The sequence below is a fragment of the Marmota flaviventris genome, chromosome 7 (genome assembly GCF_047511675.1).
Source record: "Marmota flaviventris isolate mMarFla1 chromosome 7, mMarFla1.hap1, whole genome shotgun sequence".
NCBI lineage: Eukaryota > Metazoa > Chordata > Mammalia > Rodentia > Sciuridae > Marmota > Marmota flaviventris.
Window position 1 is genome coordinate 101,865,822 of NC_092504.1, and position 19,506 is coordinate 101,885,327.

Below are 19,506 nucleotides of genomic sequence, written 5' to 3' on the forward strand. Positions count from 1 at the left end.
CTGAGGCAAACTCTTAACAAATGTGCTACCAGCATAATCTGTAAACAACTCTTGAATGTGTACACAACATTTCTTTATTAAAGTAGAAAAGGTCATAACATCACAAGGAAATGAAAACAGAAGCCATCTGGGAAACAACTGTTCTTAAAATAAAAATTTTAAAGAATACAAAATAGAAAACATGTAATCAGTGTGCAAATAACAATGAAAAAATATCATGGATGTTTTATACCTATAAATAATATAAATAATAGTTATGTTGGAAGGCTATACAATTATTCCTTTGCTTGAAAAAATTGAAATTCTTCCATGGAATTTTTATTAAAAGCAATTTGTAAAACACACTGGCCTAGGGCCTGGGGCTGTCACTCAGTGGTAGAGCACTTGCCTAGCATGTGTGAGGCACTGGGTTCAATTCCCAGCACCACAAATACATAATTAAATAAATAAATGTCCATCAGCAACTAAAAAAAAAAATTAAAAAAAACACCCCACACTGGCCTAGGCTGGAAATGTAGCTCTATGGTAGAGTGCTTGCTTAGCAAGTGCAAAGCCCTGGGTTCAATCCCCAGTACCACAAATAATAATAATAATTAATAAACACACCAGCCTATAGACATGTAAGATCAAAGTAATAGTAATCTACTATTTCTGGTTTAGCGCTAATCCAGAGGAATCAGAATCCATCTCAAATCCCCAGGAGTTGCCCTACTCTCATCCACAGGCTTATTCTGGTCGTTACCAGGAGCCTCCTTCTCTCTCATTCTGGCACTAAACATGCCTCCTCCTTTCCCTCCTCTCACTTTACTTTTACCCTTGCTCACTATATTCCCACCACACTAGTCTCTAGTTTTTGAGCTCCTTCCTATCTCAAGGCCATTGCACTTGCTTTCTCTTTGCCTGCAATGTGGTTCCCCTGTCCTTTCCCATGATTGGTTCTTATTCTTCAGCTAATGCTTCCTCCTTAGTCATAAGGGCCTGACTGGATTGCCAATCTAAAGTTAAACTTGTACCCCCAGACACCCATTACCTTCCCCCAATTACACTCCAGCAAATCACCTTATATTGCTTCACCTATTCACTTGTGAATTATCAGTCCCCACTTACAAGAATATAAGGTTCATAACCTTGTTTTATTTTTCTCTATATTTTCAGTGCCTAGAACAGCACCAATCACAAGGTCAATGCACAATAAAGATACTGATTGAATAAATGGCTCCATCCCCAAGCACAGATATTGCAAATTCTGTATAGCACTGTTACTTCTGTGTCTTCTCAATGGATTTCATGAATCCTTGTCTAGAAGTTCCCTGCTACCTTGACACAGGCTGTAGGATCAACAAATATGCCTTTTCTCTTCCTAGATCTGTTACATATACAATCATCCCTGGGTATCCATGGTTTTAGGACTCTTCATAAATAACAAAATCAGCAAAAGCTCCACATGCCTCATATAATATGGTAGCCTAGTACTGGCCTACGCCTATCTTCCTATATACTTTAAATTATCTCTAGAGCACTTCTAGTATCTAATAAATGCAATGTAAACAGTTGTTATATTGTATTGTTTAGGAAATAATGATAGAAAAAAGGTTGTACATGTTCAGTACAAATGCAATTTTTTAAAGGGTTAAATCCACAAATACAGAATCCACAGCTATGGAAGACCAACTGGACATCCACTTCCAAGTTCCTTCATATTTCTATATCATGTTCCATGTGCTCTTATGTCAGTAAATGAACAACCACCCTAAAGCTGGAGATGTAGCTCAGTGGCAGAGCACCTTCCCAGCATGTGCAGGCCCTAGGTTCACTACAAAGAAAAAAACAAAGCAAAAAAATAAGGAAAGAAATACCACTTAATATATATATGACCCAATACATAATAAAAAATCAGCAACTATACGTTACTGCCTTCTTCTCAGAGCTCTGACATGAGTCATTCAAGAGAAGGACAGTACCAGAAAACCATTCCAAGGGGATAACCTGCTGTACCAATTTTCCCACCTCTCCTAAAACATAAAGCAATAATAGTAAGACTAAGCTTGAATATACCTTGGTATCTTTTTCTTGAATTTCTTATCCTGAGTCTCTTTGATCCTTCATGAACACACACATAAAAACACACCTACCAACCTCCATGTATGTCTGGACAAGTCTGTGTTGGAGCACATACAAAGGATAGGTCAGGTCTAGTTTTCTCTCTTTTTAAACAAAAAACAAAGATACCATAAAATTTTCAAACAGTACAAAAACATAGAGAGAAAACAGTGAAAGTTCTGTCAAGGATATTGCTCAGAGCAGCTTTTAACCTTCTCACTATACAGCTGCACAAACTCAAGTTTTATTATATACATGTGTGTGTGTGTGTATATATATATATATACACACACAAACATACATATATATGTGTACATTTGTATGTATATACATATATGTTATATATATAATTTATATAACAACATTTCTGCATTGATCTTAATATATGTCATGTATTGGACTCAGTTCTGGGACCTAACATAAAGAGACATTTAAAAATTGAACTATTTTTAAAGGCAAATAAATGCTAAGGGTGTGATGAGGAAATCATCATGAGACAAATATTTGAAGAATTGGCTGCCTACAGAATAACCAAAAGACTCAAAGGGAAAAAAAACTCATTCAGCTTTTGAAAGGCTGTAATGTGCAAACCTGCATGTTTTCTGTGCATGACACTAAAGAAGAGAAGAACCATTGTGTCAAATATACAGAAAACAAATTCTGACTGTACATTGGGAAACAGGTAGCTCTTACATAATTTAACTTCTGGGACATTTCCTCGAAAAACCCTAACCAAGATTAAAACCAAGGAAAATCAAAATGTTTCATCAGTTAATTCTATCAATCATATATATTAACAAATCAAAAAGGAAAGATTATAATTAAAACCCAGCTTCCCATTTGTCTATTGTTATTATCATTAAACAGAGATTATTTATAATGTGCTGGAATTCTAATGTAATCTGGGTAAAATAAAGACTCAGAGTAGGTTTCCTAACTGGTGAAAAAGGCTCATGATTTAACAAAGTATATACCTTATTTATATGTACTTAAATACTACTTCAAATTTAATAGACCAAAAATTTGAACTGACCTCTCTGTACTTAAGACTTTTTTTATATTTAATGTGTCCACTATAGCGTAATCATAAGGTATATAACAAAACCTGATATTCCAAAGATTCTTTCTGAATTGTTACATTCTAAAGTATTCAAATATTGTAAGTAGCATGCCAACTCCAAAGTCCTCCGTATCTTTTGTCACAGAGATGTTTAGAATATCATAACATAACTAAAGTCTAATGTTTTGTATTATATTGCCATTTATTTCCAAAAAAGACTTGACCTATGGCAACTACACTCTGAAAAACTAAGAGACCATCGATTAGAGAAAACATGACCTGTCACAAGCCCATGACAGTTCAGATTCCAAGTAATTTAGCTCTAACCTTTTTGCTGAAATGATTTAAGTATCACCATCTCTATAATAAAAACAACCAAAAAAAGCTATTTATGATTCCCAAACATCAAATTACAAAATGGAACCTAACAGGTACACAAGAAATAACTAGAAACTGTATTTAAGTATATAATACAGAATCCCTAAACATCCTAAATTCAAAGACAAACGAAAAGTCCTAGAATCAAGATATAAAACATCTCATTGACAATTCAGATAATTAGTCTAGAACCAAGTCATAAAATTTTCTTACTGATCTCAGTTATTCCCAAAACACAGAAGTCTTTGATTCTATAGCATCTATTCTTTAAGAAATAAACATGCGTGCATGCACGCCCTTGGCTGTCCCAAGTAAAGGCTGCTGTCTATTCAAGGAAATAGAGTGCAAACTGAGTGTTTTGAATGGTTTCAAATCCTGAGTCTAACCAGTTATTATTTAATCTATGTCCCTCAGTTTCTTCATCTATAAATTAAAGACTCAGAACCATACTTCCTTATGGGTTATTATGAAGATTAAATAATCAAACTTGTGTAAAACATCTAGAACAGAACCAAACAATAAGAGCTCAATAAATGTTAGCAGATTTTTTATTATTACTATTATTATTTCTACTATATGATTACTACTACTACTACTACTACTACTACTATTATACAGGAAAGAAAGAAGACTAAAGTGAGCTGGAATAGTCAAACATTTGAAAGAACACCAGGCACATGAATGTACCTTGAAAAATAGGTGGGGCTTTAGGGATGACAAGAAGAAACAAAACCAGTCAGTGTGCAAGCAATGATGAGACCAAGGACTTCAGTGCTCAAAGGTAGCATTCTAGATCATAAAGTTGGTTGCATTAAATAGGTCCGTTTCTGTGCAGCCTGGCAGAGGAGTTAAGCAATAATTTGACAGATAATGAGAAATCCTTATAATTCTTAAATAAGGCAGTAATATATTAAATGTATGATTCTAAAATTCTTGCCTGGGCAAGATGCTGGCCTGAGGATAAGGAACCAGTCTAAGAAGAGATAAGCCATTCATGATTTTGGAAACACACTTGTCTGCTACAATATCAAAGTATCACTTTGAGAATCGAGCACTAAATTACTAGAATCTTCTAAAATGGAAAGAGCTACATATAAACAAAACATAAAGGCCTAGCATAAAAAGATCAAAAGAAATTGTTGTAGGATATCTGAAAGACAGTAGCATAGAGATATGGCCAAAACCATGAAAATTACTATGTAACACTCATGGTATTTTTACAGACTTCTTTCTCTAGAACATCTCTTAAGGACATTTGTCCTACACTAGCTTTTTCCAAGAAGAAATTATTTGTGAAACCTATCTGTAATCTCCTCCTGATAATTTTTTTTTTAAATTTTACCACAGCTGTAAGTTAAAATCTCAGAAATAATTCTTTAAATAGTGGGATTTTAATTGGATCCTGCTATAGTTTGTATCTTAAATGTCCTCCAAAGGCCCATGTGCTGAAAACTTTTTCCCCATCTTGGCACTGTTGAAAGAGGAGGAAACTTTAAGAGGTGGGGCCTACCAGGATGTCTTCAGTCTCTGAGGGTATGCCCTTGAAGGGCTATCAGGACCCTGATCCCACCTTTCCTCCTCTCTACTGCATCCAGGTCATGAACAGGATGGTTTTGCAATGCTGTGTGCTCTCACCATGAAGTACTCACAACTATAGGCCTAAAACCAATAGGTCTGTCTAATCAGGGGTTGAAACATCTGGAAACTGTGAGTCAAAATTAACCTTTTCTTCATAGTAATGTCTCAGTTATATGTTACAGTGACAGAAAGCTGACTAGCACATATCCCCAACAGAAATCAATCACAACACTTAAATTCCTGGATCTAATCAGTGGTGAATGGTTTTCAACTGTTAATGCCATTAAAATAACTACTTCCTCTTTTGGTAAAAACAAGATTTACCTAGGGCAATTATCATGAAGTATGGTGGCCATTATTAAATCAATTTTTGGACCTTGGGGAAAAACACTTTACAATTCAGAGAAGTGGTGCAAATTCTACCTAGTTCCAAACTGTTTTCATCACTTTTAAAAACTTACAGCAACACATTAATGGAAATTCCTTCTTTCCCCATCTTTACCACATAAAATACAAATATCCGTGGTATCTTTACTCTTTTTTTGTCACCATGGTTATCAGCACATACACTCTGCTACTTAAACTTGGCAAAAATGAAGTCATAATATTATGCCACACATTAGTAGGCTTTCCTTTCACATTGCCTGACTCACTGGGCAATGGAATACTCTATAAACCTAGGTGACTTCAGTTGAGCTCTACTAGCTAATAAATGTTGATAATAAAAACATAGTCTCATAAGAGTGAATTTACTGTGTCCCACAACTGTACCAAACACCTCATAATGGTCAGATTCCTACTCATATCATATAAAGGGAGCTAAGGAAGAGTGGAATTAAAAACCAGATAGTATATTAGGCCATTGGAGAAATTCCAAAGGCAACAAGTTTGAATCTATTAAATGCGACTTGCTTAATTTTTCAAAAGGTCTATGACAGTTACATGCCAAAAACTATTACTTCACACACAAAAAAAATCTTTGTCATATCATTGGGAATAATATGCTAACATAGAGAGGAAATCTGTTTAGAAATAGGAAACAAATGAAAAAGATAACCATTAATAAATCTCTGGATGAAGGGTTTAGAAAAAATTAGCACCCATAAGAAATCAGTGGCATTGGGCTAGGGTTGTGGCTCAGCAGTACAGCACTCCTCTGGCACGCACAAGGCCCCAGGTTCAATCCTCAACACCACATATAAATAAATAAAATAAAGGTATTATATCCAACTACAACTAAATAAATATTTTTTAATAAAAGAAAAAGAAATTAGTGGCATCATTTAAAAAAGGGTACCACATCTTTATTTCATAATTCTTTTGAAAAATGGAAAACAATGAACCACTTTGAAACTTGAAGAATCCTTAGTAGAATACTTGTAATTAAACTTATAAAAGGGAGACAGGTGGAAATTGGCCCATTTGATTAGAAAAGATCAAAGTCTGCTGAAATTCATGCCAGCACAGGTTGTACTATTGTGGACAGTAGTATTTCTATAGAGACATTTGACAATATCAATCAAAACGACAAATGTACACAACACTTTGACTCAGCAATTCCATTTCTAGGAATTTAGCTCACAAACTTGTATGCATGTATGCACAAGTTTTACACTGTAGTATTAGTGAAGACAAAAGTCTAGAAAGAACCTAGTTGTTCATCAATAGGAACTGGTTAAGCAAATTATAACAAATTCAAACACAATATAGCTATTAAAAAATAATAAAGATGCCTGAGATTGTGGCTCAGTGGAAGAGTGCTTGCCTAGCATGTGTGAGACACTGGGTTCGATTCTCAGCACCACATATAAATAAATAAAATAAAGAGGTAAAAGAGAGCTAAATAATTTTAATTAAAAAAAAATTAAGATATATTTACTGTTGTTGGGTTAAGAGAGAAAAAGGAAAATGCTAAAAAATAAATATGTTTTAAAGGATACTAGTATTTGTATTGAGAATGGAATGAAGATATATACCTATTAACATATATTTATATGAATTATCTCTGGAAGTACACACAAGAAACTGGTAAAACTGAAAGAAATGAATGACAGAGCAACAAGAAGCTCTTCTCTCTATGCCCTACCATATCTTTTGAATTTTGAACTCTACAAAAGTATTATCTAAAGAAATACATAAATTAAACTTGTAAGCAGAAAGGGATGACGAATTATGCAGAATTTTTAAGTACCAAATTTGTTTCCATTGTGACCTTTCAAAAATTGCCTCTTGCTTTTTTCCAGACATCTATTTTTCATTCTCTCCGGTTAACTTCAAGTTCATTTCACTTTCTTTCATTTAGGCCTATCAGGGACATTGGCTACAAGTGCTTTGCCCTCCCAGACTACTAAATGCCAACAAGGCTGATGAACTTTACTCCAGTAACTATCACACAAAATGAGTGACAAAACAACGGCTATGAAAGAAATCTAAGATTTACAAAAAGGTAGTTGACCACACTTTTTTCAACAGGAAATAAAAAGTGAGGGAAGACATGGGGGAAGTAAATATAAGATTTGAGAAATTCAGTTTTAACACTATATAATCAAACCCGCCTTCTAACCAGGGCTAAGAAGTGGCTCTGCACCTAGACTATCTAAAGAATCAGTGGATACCACAGCCACTGCTCTTTAGTAACTGAATTCTATTCATCTCCATTATGTTATTTATTTACAAATGCATCAACATTGATATTTCACATGCTAGTGTCTTGTTTTTTCAATTTTTATATACACACTCAATAGTTTTGCAACTCAGAAACTGAAATAAAGGCCTAGAATCTCACTGGCCTAAGCCGAAACATAACAATCCCTTAAGACACAAAAGGAACAGCCCCTTTTTGGGTAAAGCAATATTTGCTTCTACTCTTCCATAAGTTTTTTAATATATTTTTTAGTTGTATTTGGACACAATACCTTTATTTTTCTTATTTATTTTTATGTGATGCTGAGGATTGAACTCAGCACCTCACACGTGCTAAGGCTAGCCCTCTACTGCTGAGCCACAAGCCCAGCCCCTTCCATGAAGTTTTGATTAGAGGAAAAGAACATGACTGGTCCTGAGGATATGGGAATCTGGGTAAAAACTACTGCAAACAGGGTATTGTGGACAATAACAACCAGTAAGCTGTATATTCACATGCACCCTGAATAACCACTATCATAAAGACAAGCTCTTTGCCTCAAAAGCTCTAAAAAATAACTGAAAATCAGTCCACAGACTTCAATCAACAATCTCAATTTAAGTAGGTAAAACTATACTTAAATCATGAGTAGGTGAACAGGTTACATGAAAACCCTTACTTAGGTCTAAAGTGCCATTTTTACTTTACCCAAACCCCACAATATTGTTTCCTCCATCAGATACAAAAGTCCTGCCTACTAGTAAAAGTCCTCTTAAAAATTAACTTTGCCAGGCATAGTGGCGCACATCTGTAATGGCTCAGGAGGTGAGGCAGAAGGATCACAAATTCAAAGCCAGTCTCAACAAAAGCCAGGTGCTAAGCAACTCAGTGAGACCCTGTCTCTAAATAAAATACAAAATAGGGCTGGGATGTGGCTCTGTGATTGAGTGCCCCTGACTTCAATCCCTGGTATCCTCCCTCCCAAAAAAACAACTTCCCCAAACGCCCTATTTGTATTAAAATCAAACATGCAAGTCCCTTTTTTCCTAAAACCTCTGATTTGCAATAAAAACATACTGATAAGATTTTTATTTACATACTAACAATAAATCAGGAAAGTACATTCAGAATTATCTCCAGATTCTTAACATTTGTGATTACAAAAGATACAAAACTGCCACAAGGAAAAAAACAGGTCTCTGAACCCCACATAGAAGGCAATTAATATTTTAAAAGCAGAGAGTGAATATACATGTGAAATATACATTATGTTGTCACATAAGCTAAATTAACTTTCTAGCTTGGCATAATGACAGGGTAGTTGGGAGGGAATGTAAAAGAAAATACTCAACAGCTTAAAATTAACAATGGGCCCATTTATTCAAGGTAGGATAGTTCTCCCATTTCAGCTTGGAAAGACTGAAAGTCTTTCTGTCCTCCTTCAGGAGGGAAACTCTGCAGCTGGCATGTCTGGAGAATCACTCAACTACATTCACAGTTTCACTAGAAATCAACCAATGGCAAGAAAAGTCCTCATCTTCACTATGCACTAAAATGTAACAGGGAAATGCTGACTTGAAGGTATTCAAGTTCCATCCTTAAAGCATCAGTTCAATTAGTTTCTTCTGAAGGAAGTCAATCCCTACAAATACACGAGTTATGCCCACTAAAACTGAGAAATACTTATCAGCGTCTTTGTCATTTCATTATACATTGTACTATTGTGCTTATTTCTTTACTATCCAACCTTTGCATTCCCCAGGCCTTTGTATCTTCTTGAATGACTTCTAGGAAGTATTCCTATAACTACTGAATAAACTAATTCACAGCACAATATTTCACAAATCTCTCTCGCTCTGTTCTATTCCCAACTGGACTCCATACTTCAACAATGGTAAATTCATTCTGTTTTTCAAAAAATCCAACTAAAATTTTATCTAAGCTTATCCCCTAACTTCTTGGAATTAAAGTCATTATTATCTGAGTATTAGAAAGTCTGACTTCATTCTTATCTGCTACAGAAATGTTTAAAATGCATTAGGAAGAACTGGAAGAACTTCTTTAAGAAATTCAAATACTGATGGTGAAGAAAAAAGTTCTAAAGTTAGATATAAGAAAATGAAACACGACAGATATGTAGAAATAAACTTGATTTTTGTAAATTGATCTTGTATCTTGCAACTTCATTAAACTTATTTATTCCTTTTAATAGCATTATTTAAAAAGAAAACAAAACAGAGTATTCAATTTAAGGATGTTGAACATAAAAGATATTACTCAAAAATATAATATTATTCTTGTAATTCTATCATGAGGAACACCAAAAAACTTGCCAAAATATAGCCTTGAATTGTGCAACAAGTCTCTTATTTCTTCTTATAAAATATATTGGCAAAGACCAACAAACCCACACTGCTACAATGAAACCCATCCCCACATTCCATGGCTTCAGGGCAATTCCCATAAATGCAGGGTCATAAAAAGACAGCCTGCTAACTCCTGTAAGCCAGCACTCCATTTTAAGGATAAGAAACTGAAGACAATGACATGTGATCTACAGTTATTGGAATCTGAGGCTCTTTTTAAAAAGTTAGCAGGAATTGCCAATCTAATCTTGGATATCCACCTACAAAAGAGCATACAAAATTCATACAATACAGATGGATAAACAAACTTGACTGAAGTGTTCAAATTTAATAGTTTTTATTCTTCATGAAACAAGTCATATTCAACATGTTCACAAGCTGGTACTATAAAACCTAAAAAAAAACAGACTGTTTAAGTTACCACCAGTGGCTTATTTATCTCAAAACACAACTTGACACTCCAATGTTAAAAAGAATGTAAATGGCCCTCCAGAGTTCAACATAATATTATCTAAACAAAGAAAAAATTATATACTTTTGAACTCTAAAAATAAAGATGCAGATTCCTAACTAAGCACAAACTTCTGGCTTTTTACTTTTTCCTTTTTTAATCTCAGTAGACTATAAATTAAAAAGTATATAACTATGAGGGATTTAAAGTTACAAGTTACTAAATAATTTTCCTTTTAATTTTATGTTATTATAAAAGGTAACAATTGAGAGAATACTGTGTGCCAAACCCTGCTAAGAATTTCATATGCATCATTAAAATAAAGGAATCATTAAATTACATGTTTTAAGGCATGTTTCAATTTTAACTGCTTCTTGATACCATCAATTAAAGAACCTGATGACCACTGAAAAATATCCCAATAATCTTACATAATAAAGCTGAATAAGTATAATCAGAGCACTAATTACAATGAGAGTAAGTAAAAATTTTATAACATTAATAATGTTACCACAATATAAATTAGTTACTAGGCACAAATCTTCATCAGGCAATGTTACTAGCATGTTTAAACTAAACCACACAAGGGGTTAAAAATAACTATAATGAAAGGCCAACAGCCCAGCAGCAGGGTTGAGCCAACATTCCCTTCTCTCCTCCCCCTCCCCTTCTGATCCTCTCCAATCCAGAATGAATTGCATGCCCCACTGCACAAGGCCCAAAAAGGTCACAGTGGATGGCAAAGACTTTTGTAAGAGAACAGAAATAACTCAGCAGCTTTGTTACCATAGTCTCTTTTAATCAGTATGTTCAAAATCCTTTAATTAGCACTCTGTCTACACAAGGAAGGCATTTCTCTGTGCCAGGGGAGGGCACCTATGTGTATGTACACAGTGTTCCGTTGTATCAGCAACACAACATGGAGCTAGTACCTCAAACTGTCTGCCAGGGAACTGAAGCACATAAAACTTTTTAAAGGCATGGTACCACATAATTTACATATACCATTTATATACCAATTACCAAACAATAAAGTAATGATGAACCTTGTTTCATTCAGATGTCAGTTTGTTTGGGGACTTTTTTTTTTTCCACAAAAACTGAAGTATTTTAAACTGAGCAATAGCTTTAATCAATCAAAATATGATACTAATAATATAAAATAATATTAACAAAACAAAACCAGACAATATTTTGTCCTCATAATAGATCTTCAATAGAAGAAAAACACTGCCTCACTCAGGAATAAGTCACAACACACATTTTCATATGGATACTTTACATTGAAAATTTCACCCAACCACAAGTCTTAAAACTTGCAGGCTGGCACTGGGAACTTAGCTCAGTGGTAGAAAGCACCTGCCCAATGCGTGAAGCCCTGGGTTCCACCCCTAGCACTGCAATTTAAAAAAAAGAAAAAAAAACTGCAGGCTGGATTTATATTTTCTTATAAAATCTGATTAGATTCAAGGAGAAATTGGTAATACATTAAAAATAACTACTTGAATCCACAGCCAAGAAATGATGAAAATTTGATCAGTAAAAGGGAATTTGTAATATTTTAACAGGGATATATAGGTGTAATAAACATATATGTGTGTGTGTGTGTGTGTGTGTGTGTGTACATATGTGTGTGTGTATAGTTTTTGTTATTTTTAAATTGTAGCTGGACACACTACTTTTATTTATTTATTTTTATGTTGTGCTGAGAATCGAACCCAGAGCCTTGCACGTGCTAGATAAGCACTCTACCGGTGAGCCACAACCCCAACCCCAACTTATTTTTAATCTTTCAAAATCAAGTTGCATTTAAATATATCCATATATGTATGGATATATACTGTAAGATGCAGAGTATATATACATGTTTATACATATATACACATACATATAATTAAATAAAATTATAACCTTCTAAATATCTGGTTAGAGAAACAACCTAACTAAATTTAATATAAAGTAAATTAGTGGCAGAGCACTTGCCTGGCACGTTTGAGGCACTGAGTTCGATCCTCAGCACATATAAATAAATAAATAAAGGTGCAGCAATAACTAAAAAATATTTTTAAAAAATGATAAAGTGAATTATTGGGGAGGGAGCAGAGAATAACTACATGAAAGCCAACTTTTCCACACCAGCCAGATGCTCACAGCATTGCTGTATGGTGGGAAATAGTATCAGTGTTTCACAGACTGGTATAAAATTAAATAAGATAATACATTTATAGCACTTTGCAAGAACTTCAAAGTTTTCTGGGAGTATTAGGACTGGAATAAAAGGAAAACAGAACAGGTATTTTCATGCATGGTATAGGGGTGCAAATTGACACAACTTATCAAAATGACCTATATATAATATTACATATTACATGGTATTCACTACAGCACTGCATACTGTAATAGTAATATTGGAAATATAAATGCCCTTCATTCAGGCATTATGATTAAGTAAATGTTACTTCCAAAATAAAGAGCCTCCTTATATATTAATAAGGATAGTTCTCCATGGTAAATTGTTAAGAAAAGAGCAACATATGGAACTGTACATAGCTATTATTTGAGTAAACGAAAAGTAGAAATTCACATGTATCAGAAGAAAGGATTTTGAAAGTTTCATCAAGAAAAGATAAATGTTTGAGGAGATAAATATTTTTCAACTGATTTAAACATTACACAATGTACACATTATCAAAGTATTACAGAGTACCCCATTAACATGTACATTTTTAAATTTATAAGTACATGTAAGAAGACACGAAGAATGTGACTCTACTTTGCGTGCAACCAAAGATATGAAAAATTGTGCTCTATATGTGTAATATGAATTGTAATGCATTCTGTTGTCATATATAATAAATCAAAATTTTAAAAATGAAATTAATTTTTATCTAGGAACACAAAAAATACCCTGTTAAGAAAGTTTTACAAGTTATTAATAATAATAATTACCTACTGATGATGAGTGAAACAGTGCTTTACACAGTCAAGCCTCAATAAATGGAAGCTGTAATTATTCCCTTCGTCAGTATCAAAATTATCATGAAAATGTATTCTTAAAATATAGGGCTGGGGTTGTGGCTCAGTGGCAGAGTGCTTGCCTCACACATGTGAGGCACTGGGTTCAATCCTCAGCACCACATAAAAATAAATAAACAAAGATATTGTGTCCCTGTATAACTAAAAATAAATTAAATATATATATATATATATATATATATATATATATATATATATATATATATATATATATAAATGTATATGTGTGTGTGTGTGTGTGTGTATACCCACATACACAGTATACATTCAACTAAATCTATAATGAGGTCAAAAATCTCAATTATTCATAGGCTGACTACTTGGAGATCCAATCCTTTCATTTTCTTTTCAAAGGTAAGTAGTTTCGGGACATTTTATTGTTGATTATCACTTCCACCAGAAAGTGAGCTAAGGAAATAATACCAAAAATAGTCATTTTAATCAATCTTGATCAATTGTTTTTAATAAAACATTTTTTGGAGATGGAAAGGACCACTAAAATAGGGTGACTTTATAAAGTAACATAGGGTAACTTTATAAAGTAACATAGAAGGAAATTAAGGCCCAGAGAATTCCCCAAATTGATGTAGTTCAAAAACTTAAAAGAATCTACTCTCTAGCAAAATGCTTTTCCATTTTATTTTTGCTAATGTGGGGAAAGCTGAAAATAAGCTAAACCCAAATCAATTATCCTTGCTAAGTCCCTTTCCCACCAGCAGTCTTTATTAGATAACTAAATCTGCTGAGAACAAACCCCACAAACAATTATAATAAGTATAGTAGAGATCAATGGAGATATTCAACAACTCAGCCCTGGGGTTTCCAGGACTAAGTACTGAATGAACAACTGTAATAAAATCTGTAAAGTTTGCTTACACTAGAGATTGTCAGAGGCATGTTGAAATCCTTGCCACCTTGCAGCCGGAAACCCCAAGGAGCTGGGCCAACCAAGGACACACTGTAGTTGCTCATGGTTCTAATGGCTCAAAGTCCAAGGCCAGAAAATGCAAGAAACTGTGAAAGAAAATTAGATGGTTAACAAAACTGTTTATTCAAATTCCTTTACATACCTAAATGTATTTAATAAAAAGCCAACTAAATTATGTTCAGTATTTTTGGGAGGAGGTGAAGAAATATAGAGGATAAGTCTATTAAGTTCTTCACTAATTTCAGTCCTTTTAAAAAGTAAAATTGCCAGGGACCATGGTGCATGACTGTAATTCCAGTGGTCCTGGAGGCCAGAGCAGAGGGATCACCAGTTCAAAGCCAGCCTCAACAACTTAGCGAGGCCCTAAGCAACTCATAGAGATACTGAATCTAAATAAAATATAAAAAAGGGCTAGGGATGTGGCTCAGAGGTTAACTGCCCCTGGGTTCAATCCACCAGTACCAAAAGAAAAAAAAAAAAAAGAAAAAATACTATTAGTTAATTGACATACATTTAAACTCATGACAATTTCTATAGTCTAAAAATTCCATACCTGAATATTTCTATAGATACTTCATCAGTTTTATAACTTGCTACAATCCATTTTTCTGACTTCTTGCATACAAACTTTAATTCAATGTATTGTACAACAATTTATTAATGTATATAAGAACAAGGTATGTGTGTGTGTCTCTGTCCCTCCCTCCCCCCCCCTCCCTCTCTCTCTCTCTCTCTCTCTCTCTCTCTCTCTCTCTCTCTGCAGCACACCAGCAGATCCAACCCAGGGCCTCAGGCATGTTAGGCAAGCACTCTACCACTACGCTACACCTCCAGCCCAGAACAAGATTTTATTTCAGAATTAATTCAAAATGATTTTCTCCTTCCCTCTACCTCATGCATTTTTTCTGCCTGTGGTTGACAAGAGCCTTCAATTTCACTGACCTAAAAATCTAAGTTATCCTAACATATGAAAGGACTTCAAACCAGGAGACTGCAAATCATGTCTTCTAAATACTGAATTACTTAAAATGACAAGTTGTCTTTTCATAGCACAAAACTATTCTCTCCAATTAAGAACTACAACTTATATTCCCTCTTATAGAGGCATGGTACTTTCCATACTTAAAGTAATATTTATTTTTCCTTCAGATAGACAATGATAATACTGATATTTTAGTCAGAACCTTCTTCTTGTTTTATACACATACCTCATCAGGCAAAGCAGAAAGTAAGCATTTACCACCCAGTAAATAAGACTCTGATTAAACATAGAAGTACAAGGTTAACTATAATGTATGATATTGAATCTGAGTGTTAGGAAAGAACTAGTGTCTTCTTTGTTCTGTTTTGCTTTAAGTATGCTCATAATGACTCTACTTTAAATAATTTGTTTTAAAAAGTCTAACGTGGAGTTTCCTATTGGTTGTTACTGTGGTGGGAGATACTAGGAGAAATGAAGATTATTTTTAATGTAATACAAAGAAACATTAAAAGTCTCTCTTTTAAAAATATAACAGAGGTCTAGTTTAAAAAAAAATACTTTTTTAAGCTAAGATACACACTTCCTTAGAAAATCTGAGCTGTTAAGTCAAATCATCACCTTTTCTATTATCTGTCTTAAAACATATCTTCCATTTTTTAACCCTTTCAAAATTTCTATCCCGTCACACCAAATTCATATTAGCAAATGTAGATATTTAAACCAGTGGGTATATATAAACAGGTTTCTTCTCAAAAAAGGAAAATGAGGCAATACTTTAAAATAAGCCTGGTTCTTAAAGAAAACATTCAGGGATAATGTGTACTGCATCTACCTAGAAAATACACCAGCATTTCCACGGGCATGGTAGTGGATTAACCACCAGGCAATAACATGTTATTTCAGGACTGAAGTATATATGCAGACCACTGACAAAGAATCAAAAGGCCACAGCAGAAGTCAAATTTCTACACATAGGTGAAAAGGGAATAGCTAGGAGTTAATTAGAAACTACACATAATTTAATTCCTTTCCCATTATAAAGAGATTTTCCTAAAATGAGTAGATAAAAAGTCTTGATGTTGGCATACAATACAAATCAGATTTACGTAAATCCAACTGTTATTTTGTCCTCTGTCCTCTTTTTTTTAACCTTTAACTTGTGACAGAGGGAAAAAGATGAAAATTTGGCTAAACTTCCTATGGTCCCAGTCTTCTCTACAAGAAAAATGTATTTCATGTATGTACCAACCTATGTATATAATTAACTTCTCTTTACTTGGGGATTTCCTTCCTGACTTCTCCCATTTGTTATGAAAATTTCTATCATTGGCAAGGTCACAGCCACACAAGAAAACCAGTGTCATTTCTTTTCTAGATTCTCCTGCTAGCTTCACTTGGAATTCATTTGCTTAAAATATTCTGATCCCTAAGCATTGGCAATATTTTTATTGGCCTTTTCCAGGTCTCCTTCATGCAGTTATTAGTGCCCAAAACCCTTCGTAGAATGCCAAGCAGACAGGAAATAGCAGCCTATTCTGCCTATTCTGTTTTCAAGCACGTAGAAAATGTTGGAATTTCTGTATAGTTCTGGATTTTCTTTTAGGGAAAGTCTAAACAGTCTTTGCTTGGTACTAAGAAGGGAAGCTTGGTATTTCCCACACTTTGTGTCCCAACTTCTATGGTGGGTGGGAGAGGGGAGAGAGCTCATGATGGACTACTGAGTGACAAGAGGGGCCTGAAATGAAAGAGAAACATCTTGAGGTTCCCCCACACACACTATTGATAATACAGGTAATGCTGAAGAACTAACGCTACAGGAACAGAATGAAAGCGGTCGACAAGACAGTTTTCCAGCTGAGGTTCACGCCTAACCCCGTTTGCCAAATAAGGCTCCCAAGCAGGCTGTTTCCGTGGCAGGCGGGTTCAGACGTCCTCACGGTCAGGAAGGCGGACTTGGGATAGGATCCGGCGTTCACACCCTAAACCTGCCCAGCCCTGCGCAGCCACAAATTTTCTTTCCAAGTTCTTACCGGTTCTATACGCCCTTCCTTTTTCCACTTATTGTCAAACGTACCGAAGGCAGAGTCTTACAAAAGTCCCCATCAAATATGCCAAGTATTAATAAATGTGGTGTTCGTGACAGATTTGTTTTCCAAGCCAGTTTTATTTCTGGACGCACGGAAGTTTTCCCCAAACAGGTTACGCTACTGTGAATACTTAAGGGGGAAATAAATGATTCTCAGTAGCCTGAGAGCAAACAAAAATTAAAGACCGTTTGGTCCCGCTGCCTCCCAACACCCCTGAGAGGTCTGCGCTGGACGGGAGTGCACCCGATGTCAAGGCGGTGCCCAGCAACGCAGGGAGCCGGCCAGTCGGGTCGGTGCGGCTGCGCCCTGGAGCCCCTGGGCGCCCGCTCCCGCGCCCCGGTCTCCGGTGCTCTTGTCCCGGCCAGCCAGAGCTGCGAAGACTTCCAGGCTCGCCCTCCAGCTTCACGCCCAGGCTCCCGCTGCCCTTTCACCCGCACTCCTTCCTCCCTGACGCTCGCCCACCTCCGCCGCTCCGCGCCCAGAAAGCACCTGAGGAGCCACCCGCGTGCGAAGCGCGCCCCTTCCTCCTCTCAAATAGGCTTCCCTCCTCGCGTGTGGCGCGCGGCAGCAGCTTTTCCCTTGCTCCCTGTGAGGAATCGGATACGCTCGCGCACCACCACGGCCACTCACCTCCGGACCGGCACCGCGATGCCTCCGCCTCAGTAGAGCGCTGACAAGTGACTCCCGGTGCGCGCGTCCTCCCCAAGGCCTGCGGGGAACTTCCGCCCTCTCCCTCCCCGGCCCCGCCTCTGGGCCGGCCCCGCCCCTCCGCACCCGACCACGCCCCCGAGCCGCGCTGAGTCTTGGTGCGCCCAGAGAAGGTTGTAGCAGAGCCAGGATCAGGGGCTTGCTGTGGATGGCTGAAGCTGCAACAGAAAAATAGTAACTTTATGGAATTTCGGTGGGAGTAGTCTTAGGGGATTCCACGCAGTACCTGGCGGAGGTTTAGCCTTCCGCGTGTCGGTTTTGTAGTTGGGTACATTTCTATCTCCGGAAACAAATTGGCCAGCAGTTACTCTGGCTAAAAATAGAAAGGGGTTTTGGATAAATCCCTGTCTATGCAAGTTCAGCGACTATTGCCTGGTTTTTTGACCTTTATACATACTCTGAGAAGTGCAAACACTAAATTTACCTATCAGGAATTGAAAATGCCTAAATACGAAGAAGTTAAATCCATCATCACACCGCAGTGATAGAAAGCAGTGGCCAAAGAGTGATGCAACTTATTGTTCCAAGTCCAAATCAATAGCCCACTCTCCTGCTTCCATAAAGTTGCTTGCTTTAGCCTCAGGAATTTATTCATAAGCAAACGTGAATATTGTTCAGTGAACATATGAAAAGGAACCTGTAGAACCTTTTACATGGTAAATTTGTTTTTAAAGTGTGAAAGGGCCATTCTTAGTTAAAGGGGCATATAAAACAAAAATAAACCTCATGAAGTCCGTGAACCCCTAGAAGTATAAACAAAATTTTAGAGAAGGTTCAAACCTACTCTGTCCAAAACAGTAGCTACTAGTCCGCATGTGGCTACTGAACAGTTGAACTGTGATGTACTGGGACTGAGGCACTGAAATTTTTTGTTGTATGTAATTTTAATTAATTCAAAATTCAAAACAGGCAGAATAACATTTCTATTAAACACTACTTTGGATAGGACTACATTCATTTTACTTGCGGAAATTTGGACCTGTGTTAGTCAATTTTGTTGCTATGATAAATAACTGAGAAAAAAAATCTGTGGAGGATTTATTTTGGCTCATAGTTTCAGAAGTTTCCGTTCATAGTAGGCTGGCTCTGTGCTTTGGACCTGAGGTGTGAGGCAAAACATCATGGCAGAAGGAAGTGAGAGAGAAAAACTGCTCAGCTCCTGGCTACTGGGAAAGGGGGGTTAGGGAAATGGGACAACACAACACAATA

The 19,506-nt window shown here is 36.0% G+C and overlaps 1 protein-coding gene across 11 annotated transcripts in view; it reads right to left on the minus strand.

Annotated features, from left to right (window-relative positions):
* Pdlim5 (PDZ and LIM domain 5) overlaps nt 1–18,298 on the minus strand; it is a 212,571-nt gene extending 194,273 nt beyond the window's left edge. For all 11 annotated transcript variants that reach the window (XR_011708012.1, XM_071614532.1, XM_071614531.1 and 8 more), the window contains exons 1-2: nt 18,220–18,298; nt 14,469–14,606 (exon numbers count right to left, since the gene is read on the minus strand). Coding sequence is in view for 10 of the 11 variants with exons in the window: in XM_071614532.1 (XP_071470633.1) it covers nt 14,469–14,564 (96 nt within the window). In the remaining variant the exon portion in view is untranslated. The remainder of the gene's footprint in view (nt 1–14,468; nt 14,607–18,219) is intronic.
* Nucleotides 18,299–19,506: the final 1,208 nt, after the last annotated feature.